At 36.7% G+C, this 19790-nt stretch overlaps 1 protein-coding gene across 1 annotated transcript in view; it reads right to left on the bottom strand.

Annotated features, from left to right (window-relative positions):
• sgcz (sarcoglycan zeta) overlaps positions 1-19790 on the bottom strand; it is a gene marked incomplete at both ends in the record, with an annotated part of 315437 nt that overhangs the window by 120557 nt on the left and 175090 nt on the right. Inside the window, one exon of the mRNA XM_081362220.1 lies at positions 8891-9085. Coding sequence (XP_081218346.1) covers positions 8891-9085 — 195 coding nt within the window. The remainder of the gene's footprint in view (positions 1-8890; positions 9086-19790) is intronic.

Genomic DNA, 19790 nt, shown 5'->3' on the forward strand with positions numbered 1-19790 from the left:
TCAGAAATTATTCTAATATGATGATTGATACTCAAGAAACATTCATTATTATTTTAAATGTCGAAAACAGTTGTGTACAGTCTTTGATGAATAGAAAGTTCAAAAGAACAGCATTTATCTGAAATCTAAAGCTTTTGTAACGTTAAACACTACCGCTCAAAAGTTTTGGGTTAGTAATAATTAAAATTTTATTTTTGGGGGAAATAAATAAAATAAATCAGTACTTTTATTTATGAAGGATGAGTTAAACTGATCAACAGTTACAGTAAAGACATTTATAATGTTAAAAATATATATATTTGAAATATATGCTGTTCTTTTGAACTTTACATTCATCAAAGCATTTTGAAAAAAAAAATCTGTACACAACTGTTTTCAACATTGAAAATAATAATGAATATTTATTGAGCATCAATCATCATATTAGTATGATTTCTGAAGGATCATGTGACACTGAAGACTGGAGTAATGATGCTGAAAACTCAACTTTGATCACAGAAATGAATTACTATGTAAAATATTTAAAAATTGAAAACAGCTGTTTTAAATTGGAATAATATTTCACAATATTACTGTTTTTGTTTGTATTTTTAATCAATAAATGCAGCCTTGGTGAGCAGAAGAGACTTCTCCTAAAAACATTAAAAATCTTACTGACCCCAAACTTTTGAACAATAATATATATATATATATATATATATATATATATATATATATATATATATATATATATATACACATATATATGTATGTGTGTGTATGTATGTATGTATGTATGTATATATATATATATATATATATATATATATATATATATATATATATATATATATAAATATAGCTGCGAGCAGCGATGGAGGGCCCAAGCCGGCGGTACCGCCACCCCGGTGCCTTTAGGTAAATAAAGGCACCGGGGTTGCGGTGCCACCGGCTTGGGCCCGTAATCGCTGCTCGCAGCTATATTTTTTTTTTTTCTTCATTATTTTTTTTTTGCCTTTTTGACACTTTTGGGGCCCTTAACATGCTCAAAAACTCTTGAAATTTTGCACACACGTCAGAACCCGCGGCCATCAGGGCCGGGCTGAAGCTGGTACCGGTGCGTGGCAGGGGGGCTCGACGGCGCCCCCTGGAATGGGGTCCGAAAACTTGGTCCATAAATCAAACACGCTTGCATGTAATAATATGAAACTCAGTACACATATAGATCTCATCGGGCCGAACAACTTTCGTGCTCTAAGTTTTACAAAAGCCCAACAGGAAGTCGGTTATTATACGTTGTTTGGAAAACGCATACAATGGAATGTGAAATACTCCTCCTAGGGATTTCATCCGATCGCCACCAAACTCGGTGAGAATAAAGTCAAGACATTGAGGATGAATTCTTGCGAACAGATTTTTGATATCTCGAACGGTTTGGCCGTGGCGAGGAAACTAATTTATGGCGAATAATGGGACACAGGAAGTGTGTTATAACTTCTGCATACATTGACAGATCTTGATGAAACTTCAGCAGTGTATTCGTTGTAAGAGGCCGATCACATGGATGTGACTATTGTGAGTCAAAGTTATAGCGCCACCAACTGGCAGCAGGAAGTGTGTCACTTTCAAAATGCTTTGAAGTCACCCTCTTACTTTTACCCGATTTGCTTCAAACTTTATGTGTATAATGTAAACACACGGCAGATGTAGACCTGTGAAAGGATTATTGATATCTTAGATACTGTTGCCGTGGCAACGCATCAAATTTTAATATTCTTTTCGGATGCGTTTGAAACTCTTAGCATGCTTGAAATTGGATGAAACTCGACAGACACATAACACTTATTAGCCAGTAGACATGTGAAAAGTTTCAGAAACGGGCGTGGCAGGGGGGCTCAACAGCGCCCTCTTGAACAGGGTCTGAAAACTTGGTTCATATATCAAACACGCTTGCATGAATTAATATGAAACTCGGTACACATATAGATTTCATCGGGCTGAACAACTTTCCCTCTGTCAAGTTTCACGCCAGCCCAACAGGAAGTCGGCTATTATGGGTTGTTTGGAAAACGCTTGCTGTGGAATGTGATGTACTCCTCCTAGAGAATTCATTCAATCACCTCCAAACTCAGTCAGCATGAAGTCAAGACATTGAGAATGCTAAATTGCGGACGGATTTTTGATATCTCGAACGGTTTGGCCGTGGCGAGGAAACAAATTTATGGCGAGAAAAGAGAGGAGACGAAGTGTTATAACTTCTGCATACATTAACTGATCTTGATGAAACTTTAGCAGTGTGTTCGTGGTAAGAGGCAGATCAGATGGATGTAACTATCGTGAGTCAAAGTTATAGCGCCACCAACTGGCAGCAGGAAGTGTGTCACTTTCAACATGCGTTTGACAAAAGTGGGTGGGTTAGTTTTACCAACAGTTACAAAAATCAGTATATATATTGGTCTCACCGAGCCGGACAACTTTCTAATTTACAGTTATTAGCTCAGAGCAAAAGGAAGTCAGATATTTTGGTTTGAATGTGGATTTTTTGGATATTTCAGACTCTGAGTTTTTAGCTACTCTTCCTAACTGGTTTATTTTATTCACACCAAACTTTTTCAAAATGATAAAGATACATTAAAGATGCTAAATTGTGAACGGATATTAAACATCTCAAACGGTTTTGCTATAGTGAGGGGCTAAAGTAAAGTTACACTTAAAGCCTCATCTTCTAAAAATGTAATTAAACACCATTTATTTCTATATAAAAGTATAAAAATATCACAACTAAACCCATTTTATTCTTTTTTTTTCAATTTAATAAATATTTATAAGTTTAAAAATAGTAATTGTACTATTTAGTCCCATAAAAGTCAAGTCATACATAGGGCTATACTGCCCTCTTGTGTTCAAAATCAGGTAGGCCTATTGTATCTACTTAAAAATATACTAGGTATGTGACGGTGAGAATATTTTACCACCGGTTAATCGACATGTGACACCGCTGGGGGCTTTTGAATCGCCAACTTAAAAACGAAAGTAAAATATGTTCGTCCACACTGACATTGATAGTGGTTGAGCGAGCGTTTCAAATTAATTCCTATGGAAGTAGGAATTAACTGAAAAACGTTCACTCTGTTCTGCTCGTTCCTCGCCGTGGATGTGCACCGTTATGAATGCCCGTGCAGCCATGAGCATTTTAGTTTAATTTTAAAATTAGCGCCTTTCGGGGGTTGATTGCTTGAAATTATTTTACAAAAGCACAATGTTGTGTTTTATTGCGACTGTACACAAATATAAGTTAACACTTTGCAGTTTAAATGTCGTCCTGTATAATGACGGAGTATGTTTTTATGTGTCCACTGTTCAAACGCGCCCACGCCACACACACACACCCACCCACACACACACGGTTTACTATCTTTGTGGGGACTCTCCATAGATTTAATGATTTTTATACTGTACAAACTGTATATTTTATCTCCTTACACTAACCCTACCCCTAAACCTACCCATCACTGAAAACTTTCTGCATTTTTACATTTCCAAAAAAACTCATTCTGTATGAAGCTTGTTTACCCATGGGGACCTCTATTTAGGTCCCCACTGTGATACGAGTCCCCATGAGTCTGTGTGCATTCAGGTTAAAGTCCCCACCGGGACAGAAAAACATGAACACACACACACACACACACACACACACACACACACACACACACACACACACGCACACACACACTAGCATTGCAATCTTGACATTGCAGCCTGTTCATTATAGACTTAATAAAATATAATAATAAAATGGTCAACCTAACATATAAAGATTACACTGCTCTAAATAGTCAGTAGTACAATTCGTACAATCACAGTAAGCACCGCTCCACTGTGAATTTTCCAAGGACATTTTTGCGCATGTGAAGAGGATCATTTTTCCCTTCGATATTGGAACGTGAGTGAAGTACAAAGCATATAATAAACAATAGTTTAGCATCCAAAAAAGGTAATTATATATATATATATATATATATATATATATATTTTTTTTTTTTTTTTAAGTGACAAGACAAAGAATATTACTTGTCTGATATATATATATATATATATATATATATATATATATATATATATATATATATATATATATATATATATATATATATATATATATATATATATATATATATATATATATATATAAATATAGCTGCGAGCAGCGATGGAGGGCCCAAGCCGGTGACACCGCCACCCCGGTGCCTTTAGTGTAACTAAAGGCACCAGGTTGGCGGTGCCACCGGCTTGGGCCCGCAATCGCTGCTCGCAGCTATATTTATTATTATTATTATTATTATGGACACTCCTATACTGTATGTCACTGAGCCAGCTTTGAATTTCTAGAGTTGTAATGTAGTCATGATAACAAGGATTACTGGGAGAATATATGTGTATATGTGAATGAATGCCTATATTTGGTCATTCGGTCCAACTCTGGTGGCTCATGTAGTGCTATCTGCCATTGTAGTTGGGGAAAGGCCCACCTGAGAGGCACTTTACAGGTCAAACAACTCGATGTTTGCCAAGATAAAGTCAAAAGTTATAAGTCTGTCCCTTTGGCAGTCACACGGCAAAGATATCAGGTGCACAGTAGGGTTGTGCCGATTGTGTATCAACGATAGTCAGAGATATAACTGATGGCTGATGCCTTTGACAATATGAAGATGATGATGGTGATGATAATTATTATAATTAGTATTATTATACAATTCATTTGCCCTTCTGTAATTTAATAGTGACATCACCGCATTGTGGCACAGACACGAGCGTATGAGGATTGAGGACTCCTAAATGAAAATGTTTTTAAAACAGGCTACAAACCTACATCAAAATTGAATTGCAAGGCGATCTAGTCACATTTGAGTACTTGTTATAAAAGAGACGCATCATTCTTATGAAGCTGTTGTTTGAGCCAAAAGAACAAAAAAAGCATTGTTTGTTGATCTACATTTTGATTTTGATAAATGAGAATCATAACTAAGTCTCTTGAGCTTAAAAAGAGCAACCTTTGAATGAGATTGCAGCCAGACAATAAATATATGTTATTCCCGCCCAGGGCCGTATTAACCATAGGGCTAGGCGGGGCTAAAGCCCCGGGGCCCGAACAAGGAGGGGGCCCGTGATTGGCTGTGGAGCATATGACTAGCCATCGGTAATGCTGATTGCCAAAGTCTTACCACGCCCCACACAAATCAGCCCTGTTACTTGGTGGCGCTTTGCCGTAAATTACATGAATTATCATGGTATCATTATCAATATTATTAATTGACCATTTGCAATAGACCCTTCTTTAGTTACTCACGAGTCAGACCACACATCTTACTCACGCAGAGTTTTCGGTGCTGATGCAGTAGTGACGCGTTCATAAACGGCACCTAAAAGCTGTCACAAAGAACCAGCAAGTAATGATTATAAATATGTAAAATATTGCAATGAGACATTTTAATTGTTTATTGCAAAGATTAAGTTGACGATAGGCTACTGACTCGCGATCTTCAGTAATTAATGCGCTGGGCCGGAGAGAAATGCACATTTCGATTACATAGTTTTATTTTGTTTTGAATGGTTCTGTTTAAAAGTAAAGATTTCAAGCTTTCTGTAGATAATAGATAATATTTTTTTTTAAAATAGGTCTGTGAGGTGAGTAGGCTACCTTTTATACGCTGAGTTTCGGGATGTTCTTAAGCTCTAGTTCAGGCGCCGGTTGGATTATATAGGCTATATTTAGCCTACTTTTTATTTAGGCTATTAAATACAGGAAATTGGTTAATGGAAAATGTATTAAAATTAAGATACAATTAATACAAAACGAAATTCGATTTAAAGAAAGGCTTTGTGCTTTCTGTTTAAGGTCTCTGTGAAAGTTTTAAAGTCTTTTAGTAGGCTACCGCTTCTGGAGAACTGTCAGCCTAACATTGTTTTTTTCCTCATAAATACGAAAACGAAAAATAAAAAACAAAAGACTTTTTTAAAAAGACAAACTTTGTAGCATTTTGGAAAAAAATGGATGGATTTATAACGTTTTGGGGAAACAAATGGATGGATTTATAGCATTTTGAAAAAAAACAAAACAAACATTTTAACAGGATAAATTGAATATTCACAAAAGTGTGGGTCTAGGTAAAAAAATTAATTTTCCTGCAAACTATTGAAATGTATTTATCGCGTTTTGGAAAAGAGTTCCTCATCATTATTGTAAGATAATATTACTTGTATAATGACAACATTTTGCTCATTATCCACCCCTATATCCACTATTAGCAAGTCATATTGACATAAAGTGATGGGGGGGGGATCGGGGGGGGGGGGGTGTATGCAGTAACTCGTAGCCCCGGGGCCCAGTGAGGCCTTAATGCGAATCCCGCCACATTCTCAGGTTTAACTCAGATATTTCTCATGTCTCATTTATGTCTACTCTTATTTCTCCTAAGGAATTTTAGGAGAAACATCCAAACCTCTGGAAAAGCAACTACTGAGCAATAAATCTTTCCTCTGGGATGTGCCGTTAATTTGGTAATAGATTCCAAAAGCACGGTCAGTTTTTGCTTCCATTTTCTGAAGTGAATAATGGACTGTGATTCGAGACTCCTTCATCGGCATAACTCTCATGCAAAGTTTGCAAATTTCCTGTGTGATATCCACACAAGCTTACCTTCTGGGTGAAATATTCCTATGCGACGTGACATCTTTCTTTATCACCAACTCCATCTTTGCTCGCAAAATGATAGAAAACTATTTTAATTTCCCACAATATTAAAACTAAGAAACAAATTCAATAAATGAGTAAATAAACAAGTAAATAAATAACTTAAGTATCAATTAAGTAAACTATTGCTAAGACTATGACTAAGGAGCATATCACCCAACACTACTGCACAATAGGGCCTGCGACCACACATGAGTACATGCGCTAAAAAGAGAGATATGTTATAATAGCAGCGACTCGAACACATACTAACTCTACAAAGAGGTATTTTAGTTTTATTGTACTTCCCAGTTCTTACACAGTCACTCCCTAAATCTCTCTCTCTCACACACACACACACACACACACACACACACTCGTACAAGCCCACAAAATCCTCTCATTCTTCTTGCTGTCTCGGCAGACAAACCACAGAGTGTTCATTTTTGAGTAGGTTCACAACTCCGCTGATCCAGGCAGCCATGGTTTGTAATTCTGTATAGACAGCATGTGTGGCAGATGCTGTTAAACAAGGACAAATCAGCTGGGTAAATAAAGTGCTGTGACCTCATGCTTGCTAGCTAGCACACCTGACCATCTGAGTAAGGGCATTCACACAAATAGAAAGAAAGAGAATTTGAGCCAATGAGTGAATACAACAAATGTGACCAATGCTGTCAAAATGAGTCAGAATGCTCTCGAGCAACAGGCAAAACAAGTGAAAAATGTCAATTTGGCCGAGGTAAATTTGAGGTTTTCACAAAGATTAGTCCATCAAGCCCTCATCTAGCGATCCCAATGCTCCAAATAGTAATTAAACATCTAAAATCAATGCTCCAAATAGTAATTTAACATCTAAAATGATCTTTATTTGTACATTTTCTAAGAGGTGTACCAAATCTTTCCTTTGTTTTTAATAATCCATGAAAAAGTGCCGTTTTTCTCTGTTTGCTTCTTGACGACTGGTCCCTCAGCACAAGTTTGGTATCATTGTAAAGCCCAGCATTCAACATTTGTGAATATTTATAGTGAATTCTTGATGGCATGAGTCTAAACCAATGAATTTCGAACTGATGCTGATGTTAACAAAACGATCTTACTAGCGCTAACTGACACGTCTGAAGCGTGCGCACAAAGACGCCAATCAGACAGCGTGCAATCTCGATATACACATATACTCACATACCCAGTTACAGTATTTAAAAATATCTCTATTAGCGAGTATTCACACAAAAAATTATCAGTTATGTCTTAAATTAACCTTTGGCTAACTGTTAGGGAAAAACATCTGATGTGTAACATTATATTAGATCCGTACATACAGTAGGTCTTAATCAAGGCTGTCTGTCTCATTAATGTCAATCGAACAATTATGTTATCATTGGAAAAAGTTGAATATACTATATATTTTTTTCTGTATGCATTTTGCCAAATTTGATGTGCTAGGTAATTTTGTTTTGGAACCTTCAGAAGACTTTAACTCCATTTATCTCAAAATTTATCGACTTCAAACAGGTGTAGCCCAGTCATTTTTGTCTGAATCCAACAAATCATACATCATTTTGAAGGTAATATAGAATGTGAATTATATGTATTATAAATATAAAAATAACATTAACTCATTTTTGAAAATGTGCTCATTGTGACTCATTTTGCCAGCATGGGTCACAAATGTACACCAAGTTGCTGAGAATCAGAGACAACTTGATTTTTTACATTTTCTCAAGAATAAAATTAGAAGACTGTAAAAAATGGCTCTTTGTTAGTCAATGCATTCTCTAACGTTCATTAACTAACGTTCATACAACCAGTTCATTTAGATGCTACCCTATGAACCACAAAAAAACCTTTCTACAGCACCTACTGTATATGCGGTTGCTATAGGGTGTTAGGTATAAAATTGTCAAAACAGCCCACCCCAAAGTCTCAATGATATTCAGGTCCATAGATAAGGCTTACATCCTTCCTTCAATGCAGGACTATGGGACTAATAGCAAGCAGCCCAATTTGTGGTATAATTAATTTCCGTAACGCAGGATGAGTTATGCACCAATGTTTAATACTTACTGTAGGGGTTGTTCATATTAAAAGCAATAGTAATAGTGTTGCTTGCATCAGTGTTAAAAGAAAAAAAAACATAATGAGAAAGAGGATCAAAATAAAAGACAGAGGAGTGCTCACCACGGTGAAGTTCATAACTTTTAAGATCCAGATGGTCAAGGCTAGGTTGACGATCATGGTGACGAGGAGGAGGAGGATGAAGAAATAGAGACAGCGCTTTCGCCAACCATAAATCCCCACAGGGTACACAGTAGCACATCCCGGCCTTTGGAGAGGGTTTGGCTGAGATGCCAAGATGTACTGCTCCTGAGTCATCTATTGAGAAAGTACAGAAAGAGATTTGTTTCAGGTTTCTTAAATATCTTAATATTCTTTAAAGCATTGTGGTGGCTCACAGGAAAAACAAATATATAAAAATTAAACAAAAACTCTTTAGATGTTGAATAAATGCACTCTTTTTGATCCAATTATTTTCTGTGCTGTTTATCTTCTTTTTGTGTAAAAGAATCATGTCAATAATTTCCAATGCATTATTAATTAAACACTGTTCGAATAATTGACAGTGAAACAACTTAGAAAAACAATGGTTCTGGTATAGGAATGTAAAAAAGAAAGATACAAAAAAATATGAAAGATTATTATTCAGAGAATCGGATCTGTCGGATTTACGTCTCGTAAATTCAAAAATGTTTCTGGAATTACATAAATGTTAGTGGCCAGTGAACTGGGAGAAGAATAGAGTAAACAATATGTACTGTATCTAATATGAATAAAACACAATGCCAAATTATAATTGAAAGGATTAATATTGCCGCTTCCATAGACATCAGTGACACAATAGAATTTTGTAGTACTTGTAGTAGCTGCAGACCTGAGAACTCCAAAAGGGGGTGGGGTCTCCACACGCAAAGATTTTCCACATTGGCTCTGGCTTCAGCCAATTGTCATTGACTTACATTTCAACATAAAAGCTCAAATTAAACATAATTTCTAGATGATCTAAAATAAAAAGTTAAAATAAATAAATAAATATGCCTATATAAATTAATATGCTCTGTGAGAGAGGAGCCAGGAGCTCATGGCCAGTGGCGTTTGGACTGGAGTTTGAACCTCCAATAAACGATATGAGCAGGAATACCCCACAAGCTCTCCTGTAAGCTGTCCTAGCGCAGCACATGGGAAAGTTTTACTCTATCGTAGGAGAGGGAGTGATGCTGGGTGCAACTAAAAAGGTCCCATTGTCCGGTGATGTCCAGTTGGGGAGTTACGGACGTCTCGACAATCTCATATAACATAATCTTATTAAGTGCTTATCTCCTGAGCTGCCATTTTCTTTAGCATGCTATTCAATGTAAATCCCACCCTGCAGTCAGTTTCACTGGTTAATGTTAGGGTGTAGGGTAGGTTTAAAGGTTAGCATTTGTTGCAGGATAGCAATGTGTAGGAAATCAGTGTAGGTCAATTGACACGACCAATGAAATCTTTAGAAACGGCTGTGGGGCGGAGTTTGTATTGAACTGGATTGGGGGGTATACCCTTCTCCAACCAGGGCTGAAACACGACACCACACCACTGTCATTTGTAAAAAAGTTGCCATGCGCTCTACTGACTACAATAGTAGCGCCATTGATCTATTGCGCTAGTGACGCATCTGTGGTCACGCTACAAGTTTGATGGGCTGAAACTTACATATCTGACAGATGAGATGGCACAAGATAAAGCTGTTTTTGATGTAACTTTTCAAACGTGAATAAAAATGTTAATTAACTGGAACATTGAGTGGTTATAATTCAAAGTGATTTCCGTCATTGTGTGAGACAATAAATATTTACCTGGTATAGAAACATTCCAGTAAACACTGCTTATATGTATTAGAAGTGCAAAGAGGAAACAATTACATTTTAAAGCATCAGTGTGAAAACAAAACTGAAAGAGATGCAAGGATTCAGGGAGAAAAGTGACAGACTCTTAGTGCATTCCATTGAATTATTAATGGAATATATCTTAAATTAAATTGGGACAAATGTGCAGTAGCCCATATGTTGTCCTTTTTTATTCTGTTATAGTGGAATTCAAAGAAAAAAAAATAATCAAGAGGAAAGGAATGCAGCGACTGAAAAGAGCTCTTGCCACAGGAATTATTGACATACCACATCACAAAATACCAAGCATTATGTTATTCTCTTAAAGTCTGAACATAAGAAGATTAAGGAAATTGTATAGCTCATTCAGTCAAACTGATGGATAATGATTATTTGTAGTGCGAACTTATGATTTAAAATGATTTGTTTTAGTCAGAAAAAGGTCTATATATATCATAGATTTTACAGTCCATTTTCATTATTTAAAGGGGTAGATTAATGCCCTTTTCACAAGATGTAAAATAAGTATTTGATGTCCCCAGTGTGTATGTGAAGTTTTAGCTCAAAATACCCCACAGATATTTTTATATAGCATGTTAAAATTGTCCATTTTTGAGGGTGAGCAAAAACGCACCATTTGTGTCTGTTCCTTTAAATGCAAATGAGCTGCTGCTCCCAGCACAGAGGGCAGAGCTTCAACAGCTTGCACTCACACAGACATGCACTGAACATTTCAAAAACTTTTAGCCTTTTATGTTCAAACCGGATTCAGACAATGATGGAGAGACTCAAGAAGAAGTGACAACATGTAGAATGCAACAGGACATTCTGAATGGTTAGTTGATGAATGTATGTAGCTTATAGTTATCTTCTAGTCATTGATTAGCATATTCTGTCTTGATAATCTATAACTCGTGTTCAGGGGGCGGGGTTTACGTAAATGTTAGGGTTTGTGATGTCACTAACCCGGGAGGAAGCTCGTGTAGTCCCTACCAGCCGTTTGTTAGTCCTTAAAAAGTGATTTCTTTAAAGCAAATATTTCCCTTTGCTTTGAACTTTGATCATTGTAACTTTACATGTTGTTTATGCTCAAATAGCAACATTGCACACTAACTAAAGTTATAATCAACCACCCCTTTAAAATTAAAAACCTTCAATATCAGGTCGACTTACCCAGTTTTTAACCCAGCATTTTTAGTGTGTAACTTTGCAACTATACAGTATGTGAACTAGCAGTTATTAAAGTATTAGTAGACTGTCTGCTTAGTATCTGCTAACACTTTATTTTGATGGTCCCCAACAGACATTCTACAAACTATAAATAACTTTGTAACCACATGTCAACTTATTCTACTAACCCAAACCCTAACATAACAGTTAACTAGCAACTAACTACTAATAATATAATTAGAGTTAGTTGACATATAGTTGCAAAGTTACTTATGGTTAGTAAAATGTCAAAAGTGGATCATCGAAATAAAGTCTAACTGAATATTTAGGTAAAATAAAAGTCATAAATGAAGGAATGAAACAGCGACAGGGAGAAATGGCAATTTTATCATTATTAAATTAGCATTTAGAATTTATAACAAAAATTCATTAAAAATTCAGTTTCGACACAAATATGAATCATATCTGTTTTCAACATTGATAATAGGAAATGTTATTTGAGCACCAGATCAGCATAACATGATTTCTAAAGGATCATGTGACAATGAAGACTGGAATAATGGATGCTGAAAAGTCAGCTTTGTCAAATTCAAATTCAAATCATGGCTCTACCATGATTACGATGCTACCTTAGAAAATGGCTGCCTAGTAGACAGTAGGAAACAAGGCACCTCAGAAAAAAGCTGTGGTATAGTGATACTGGAAGGGGGTCAAGAAAAAAGGAGCCCGATCTCATCCCAAGGTGTCATATACTGACGCTTTTGACATTTCGTCTACATCCAACGCACATGGCACCCTTTAGCGTCAATATGAGACGCAGATAGATATGGGCCAGAAGGCGCCTCCTAGCGGTCTAACCCTAACCCTACCCCAGACCTAAACCTAATCATAACTGAACAAAGCTCTGTGCGTGTCATATTGACACTAAAGGGTGCCATGTGCGTTGGATGTAGACGAAATGTCAAAAGAGTCAGTATATGACGCCCTAGGATGAGAATGCGTTTGGACACACAATTGTAACTTCTTCCACAAGCTCCATCTGTCAGTCACATCTTTCTTTTGCTTTTTTATTTACAGTCTCTCAGCATGCATCGGCTCAACTAAAGACCTCAAGTACATCCTCTCAGAAAAACACCCCAACCTCTCCGTAACCTCGAAACTCCCTATAGCCAACTCTCCTGCTCCGTCTTCTCAATCTCCCCCCAAACGCTCTTCAACAACTCTCAAATCTCCTCCACACCATTCACACATAAAAAAAAAAAAAATGTTCCAATTACAGTAAAAAGGTTTTGCAGCCCAATGTCAAAAAAATAAAATAAATAAATCTCCCAATTCGCCAAAGGACTTTTTATTGTACAGTTCTTTAGAAATCCGGTGCTATAGAGGTATGTTTTCCTATGTTAAAATACTTTTTCCTATCTCAGTTGTGCAGAGACAACTACTGTATGTGCAGACCATTCAAAGGTTGACTTCCAGAAGAATATAAACACTGTTACTCTTTCAAAACATTGTTCTGTTTGTTCTAGCATGTCCAACTCTTTTGGCTTGGTTTTAAACTGAACTGGTCTCCCCACTTTGCTGGTGTTTAGCTGGATAGCCAGCTGGTCTCCAAGTCTGACCTGCTACAGTATAAGTACTACTCAAAACCCCTATAAAACCAGCCAAAGTAACTCAAGCTGCAAAGAGACACTGAAGTAGTAGAGTATACTAATTGTGATTTTAATGATAAAAATGCTTTTCTGTTAAAAAAGCGCTGTAGGTTTGTTGCTCTTGTTTGTAGAGCTGTTGAATTTTGCCAAACAAATGTGATTATATAGAAATATGATTTTTCTTCATTTGGGTGGATAACTGCAGGTTGATCTACTGAAATCAGCTGGGTTATAAGCGTTTCTCATTAGCCGTGTGGGAAGATGGTTGCCGCATGTTACGTTCCCAAATGCAAGTTATAAGCGACCCATGCAGAGATGACTTCTTGGGGAGCAGCATTTACTGCAAGCCGAGAAGCTACACACTAAAAAAAAAAAAAAAAAAAGTTTTTTTTTCAAGATTTATGCATTTCAATTAATAGCAAAATTCCATAAAAAACAATCCTTATTGTTCATTTTATGAACTAAGAATTTTTTAAATGAGTAAAAAAAAAATATCTTAATAAAACATTTTGTATACATTTTAAACTTTAAAATGTTTTTTTTTTTTTTTTTTTTTTTGTGATAGACATGTGAAGGCCAAGTATGGTATCCCATACTCTGAATTTGTCCTCTGCATTCAACCCATTTAACCCGTGTGCACACACATTAGGAGTCATGAGTGAACACAAACCACACACTGATTCACTCAGGAGAGATTGGGGTTTAGATACCTTGCTCAAGGGCAACTCAGTCATTTCCTGCCAGTATTGAGACTCAACCAGCAAACTTCCGGTTACCAGCCTGACTCTCTAACCACTAGGCCACAGTTGCCCCTTCGCATATTTATGAATACAAATCACATAAACTAAATGGCCCATATCCTTGTTCCATTAAGATTTATACAAAATGTTTTATTAAGCTCTAGTTTTTTTTTACTCATTTAAAATTCATAATATGAATAAAATGTAAGGACTATTCAATTCAATTTGGTTGAATTTTACTATTAATTAAAATGTTTAAATCTTGAAAAAAAGGCTTACATGTTTGTTTTTTTAGTGTATGGGACACTGAGAACTGGATCATGAACTGCTTAATAGATCAAAATGCCGCGCTTACCTCCAAAACAGTGCATATATTTATTTAATTAAATCACAGTCTTTCTGATTTGATAACCTCACTAAGCCATATCGCAATAACCGTTTTACTTTGATTAATCGTGCAGTCCTAGAGTGTCCCTCAACCACATCTGAAGCTCCTCTTCAAGCTCTTCAGTTGTGATAAACATCTAAACCTGCCTGAGCAATAGCCCTCTCTCTTTCACATTGGCATACATGACCTTTGCTGCTCCAATTGTGGTGAAGAGGGACTATGTGCACATTTTCTACATATTTGTGGCGTGCAAATCGAAGAAAGTGGATTTTAGTCTGTGTGGAGGAGTGTAGTTAATACTCAGTTTCCACCAGTTTCAACACATGGGTGAAAGAGATCATTCTTTTTCTCTAGCCTCAAGTCCTTATCAGCTATAAATATCAAGGGCGATGGAGAGGGAAATATCGAATAGGTTTCACTTACATTTTTTTTTTTTACCTTCCAGTCTCCCACGCATTCTTCAGTGATACCATTTTAGCCCATTGTTGTTTCTCACTTTGTTTCTGCCATCCTCCTGTGGCGGTATCGTCTTTATATCTCTCACTCTCAGCGCCTTTCAAATGTCCACCCTTTTCTATCGCCTCGGTGTGGTTCCGTACCCACTTTACTCCACCCCTGACCATCCCTCTCTATCTCTCCCTGTCTTGCTCACTCTTTCTCTCTTTGTCTCTCCGGTTCCAATGCATTTCTAAAATTGATCTGACAGAAGAGTGATCCATCAAATGCATGTGCAGCCGAGCTGCACCAGAACGGCACCCTGCCTACAGCCTAACACTATTAACACGCTCACCAACTACTCACTCGCTCAGATTACATCTGCTTGTTCCAGCAGAAAGAGAGAGAAAAAAAAAATAGAGAGAGAGGGGAGGTCAGACAGGCAAACAGAACGACATAGAGATTTTAGTGCAGAACAGGTAAATAACAAAAGCAGAGACTAAAAGGCCACTAACCAACTGCACAAGCTCGGCCACCCCCGGCCTTAATCATATTATTTACTATTTGTTCAGTTTATTTTTTCATTCATTCATTCATTCATTCATTCATTCATTCATTCATTCATTCATCCATCCATCATATTTAACCTGTTAAACCCTTGTGTTTTGCTGATGTATAACATTTAAAAAAGATATTTCAACAGGTAGAACTCACACATTCACCATCATTAATTTTATGTTTTGCAATGCAGAATAGCCTACAAATCATAGAATCATAAGATTTAAGATTTTTGTATTGATTTGAACATTGGTTATACGTCTTTATTGATGTTGGTTGTTCAATAATTTTTCTCATTTTTTTAATTTTTGAAGCAGAAAACTGGCACAGCCTTAATCTCCCTATGCCCAAAATTCATGTGAAAAAAATGGAAGCAAAAGACTGTCCTGTGTGACATGAAAGATATTTGTTTTCACAAATGGAGTTATGAGCCCCCCCCCCACCCCCCACCCCCCCCCACACACACACACACACACACACACATACATACACACACACATCTTGTAAGGATGTACAGTAGCCGATCACCCTCTGTTTTAAACCCTGCTATCCCAGCAATACACCAGCAGATTGTGCTAACCTGCCCTGCTAATGATGTTATACTACACTAGTCGGGACACAGTCTGCAGAGACTTCAAAGTCCAGACACTCCTATTTTGGAGTTTGAAGAAACAAAGATGGAATACAGCAATATTTACAGTGGAGTACTCTATTGAAAAACCCTCACACATGTTTTATTCTCCTTTTCAGCAATTCATTCAGCTCCAGCTCATCCATAGACATGTAGATAATGTCAGCCTTAAGAATGTTTTTAGAAACATACAACAATAACAATATTATAAAGTTTTAATAATACAGTAGTTCTAAGTTTCTGAGAATAGTGAAGTTCACACCACAGCTAATGATAATGACATAACAATGACATTGTGATCATATTCAGAACATTTTTTCTTTTCAGTAGAGGAATGATAAAAACATTGACAGCCAATCATAATCCACTCAACTTTAAAGAGCTCAAGCGACAAACAAGATAACTGAAGTGTTCGCTTATAATAATCAGAATATTGTCATCTGTTGTTGTGGACTCTATATTAATCGCCATTGTTATTGGTGTGAATGGGCCTTTCATGTGACAAAAAAAAGATACATTTCCTAAATACTGTAGAGATGATTGAAGCACAGCTCACACAAAAGTTACTTTCAAACTAAGCAGCTTTAACACGGTGAATCTGCATGACTAACCTGATTTCGTTGCTAAATATTTCAATCTCAAGCAAAATTCCCAATCGCATGGATTCCTATTTACATGATGGCATTTCGACCGAAAAAATAATATCATTGACATACCGAATTGTAAATGGTCTACATGTCATATCGCCCTGCAACACCTGCATACTTAAAGAAAGTTCTTCATCAATGGTCAGAAAGTTCTTCATTTATTATAGCACATACTCCAAAAGGACAGGAATTCAGACAGTATACATTTTCCAATTCAAATGTATAAATAAATGAATAAAGTAAGTAAATTAAACTAAGACAATTATAAAGGATAATGTGTGAGGGTTATTATGCTGTTCTATTTTTGATCATTCATTTTCAAGTACTGGGAATCACATCTTTCAGCCTCTTTAGTTAATTATTACAACAACAAAATAGTGTTTGCATGTGTGAAAGAAAGATTGAGGGAGGCAGGGATGTGTCAACCCAGCAGGAAAGAAGAATCCCCTAAGCAAACAAGCCCGAAAATATCACACCGTCTTCCGCATTTTCACTAAATCAATACCAGCACAAATATTACTTCAATTTTGCGCGACGACATCGTGACACCCAGGCGCTAATGCTAAGCAGTATTAACAAATCGATACATCATTTAAAAAGGTCATATCAGTCAGGGATGTAATTTAATGCCAGGCAGCAGACAGCACAGATTTGCAGCTAATTAAATGTTGCCATCTCTGTACAAGCTCTCTGGCTTTTCAAAGGTGAATCAAAGCAGAGGTATCGACACTTCTAGCTCTGCATAAACAGGGGTGACAATCTCTCTGAAGTAAAGCCCCTCTGTTGTTAATCTGCTCCCTTTACTTCACGTTCAGCTCTTTTTGAGGTTCCCTCAAGGGTGTTTCCATAGCATGCTCAATCTTAATCAACATCTTACACTTTTAATTAGTGCCTTCTACTAGAACTGAACGCCAGTGCCAAGATTTCGAGTCTAACACAGTTTGTCAACCTTCTAAGATGCATGCTCGGTCGTGTCGCGCTATCACTTCAGACCGAAATCTTGCATTAGATTGGAAAGATAGGACTGGGCGAGGAAAATGTAGCAGGTGTCTTGTGCAATCCAGGCACAATTATGACATCTTTCATGGCGTACGTTTCACGAGTGAGCGCCGTGCAGTTAAAACATTAGCCGCCTGAACGCTCAAAGCTTTCCAGGACGATTCCTCGTCATCCGAGTAGGAGGATGAGGATGGATCTGACAGCTGCGTGTATTTGTGGCACGCGTCACATGAAATCACAGCAAGGAAAACACTAAATCATCTGGTAGGAAAACATACATTAGTAAGACTGATGGTGTGATTTTCTTTTCATTTTTGCTTCAGCATGAGATTTTTGGGGAGCATCTGGATAAAAATAAGGCATTGCTTTTTGGTGAAATCGCATTGTACATTGTCAATGTCTTTGTGTTAATCTAAAAATTACTTAAAACAACTTGCATTACTTGAAAATCAAAACTGAATAAGATATTGATAAATGTTTTCAGAGAATACTGTAAGGCAAACTGTTTCAGATTTGCCAATATAGTTTCAAGAAGAAAAAAAAAGAAATAAAATCACCAGTGGGGTATTACTAATATATTTTATGCCGTAGAATAAAACATGAAACTATTGTGAGCTTGTGTTAACCACAGACCTTATTTCAGGCATTTGACCAAAAATCCAGTAAAAAAAAAAAAAACTGGCACAAAAATGCTGGAATTGCAAAAATGCTTACTAACTAGGACACATTGCTCTAAAGGCCATGAAAACAAGTTTAATTTAAAATAATATTCTCTCTTAATATCAAACAATTTTTTCAGAAATTTAGAATTAAAGGGTTAGTTCACCAAAAATGAAAATTCTGTCAGTAATTTCTCACCCTCATGTTGTTCCAACCCTTCGGAACACAAATTCGATTTTTTTTTATTAAATCTGAGAGCTGGATCACTCCTCCATAGGCTACTATGGGATCGAAACTTGCCGGTCCAGAAAGTTAGAAAATACAATGTTTAAAATAGTCCAAGTGACTACAGTGGCGCAACCATAAGTTTATCAAGCGACGCGAATACTTTTTGTGCGCAAAAAAAAAACAACAACAAAAATAACGACTTTATCAACCATTCATTTCTTCTGTGTGGGCCTCGTAGCGCTTCTGTTTTGTACGTCAGAATGTAGGCTCACTATTGGCCGACGCTGGTCATGTGTGTGATGCGTGTGATGTACAACACAGAAGCGCTGTGCTGCGCTGTTGTTTTTGCGCACAAAAAGTATTCTCGTCGCTTGATAAACTTGTGGTTGAACCACTGTAGTCACTTGGACTATTTCAAACATTGTATTTTCTAACTTTCTGGGCCGGCAAGTTTCAATCCCTTAGAAGCCTATGGAGGAGTGATCCAGCTCTCAGATTTCATCAAAAATATCTTAATTTGTTTTCTGAAGATGAACGAAAGTCTTATGGGGTTGGAACATCATGAGGATGAGTAATTACTGTCAATTTTGGGTGAACTAACCCTTTAAGTCACAACACAACAAAAATACTCCCAACCAGTAGGGGTAGTTGGAGAACAATAATATATGATGCACATGCATTGAGAGGGAAACTGGATTGCTGGCCTGTTATGCTACAGTACAAGTGACTGTCAGTGTAAGTAAACTGTTTGTTTTTTTATTTGAATATGGAAAAATAAGTGAATGTGTAGACGTATTTGTTCTTTACAAATGTATTAAATGTATTATTCAGTGAGTAAACAAGACACAGTACACATCAATTTAAACTCTTAATCAATCGATATCCCCCAAGTGGTCAGGAGCATTTTTGTTAGGGCTTAAATTTGTTTTGCCATGACTTGATACTATTTTGTTGTGAACTCTTGCACCTATGGGCGAACATAACTAGACATCTTTAATGAGCTAGACAATAGTGTGTGCTGGTAGAAAACAAAAAAAAACAATTAACCATGGT

This window comes from Scardinius erythrophthalmus, assembly GCF_964197995.2.
Source record: "Scardinius erythrophthalmus genome assembly, chromosome: 3".
NCBI classification, from domain to species: Eukaryota; Metazoa; Chordata; class Actinopteri; order Cypriniformes; family Leuciscidae; genus Scardinius; species Scardinius erythrophthalmus.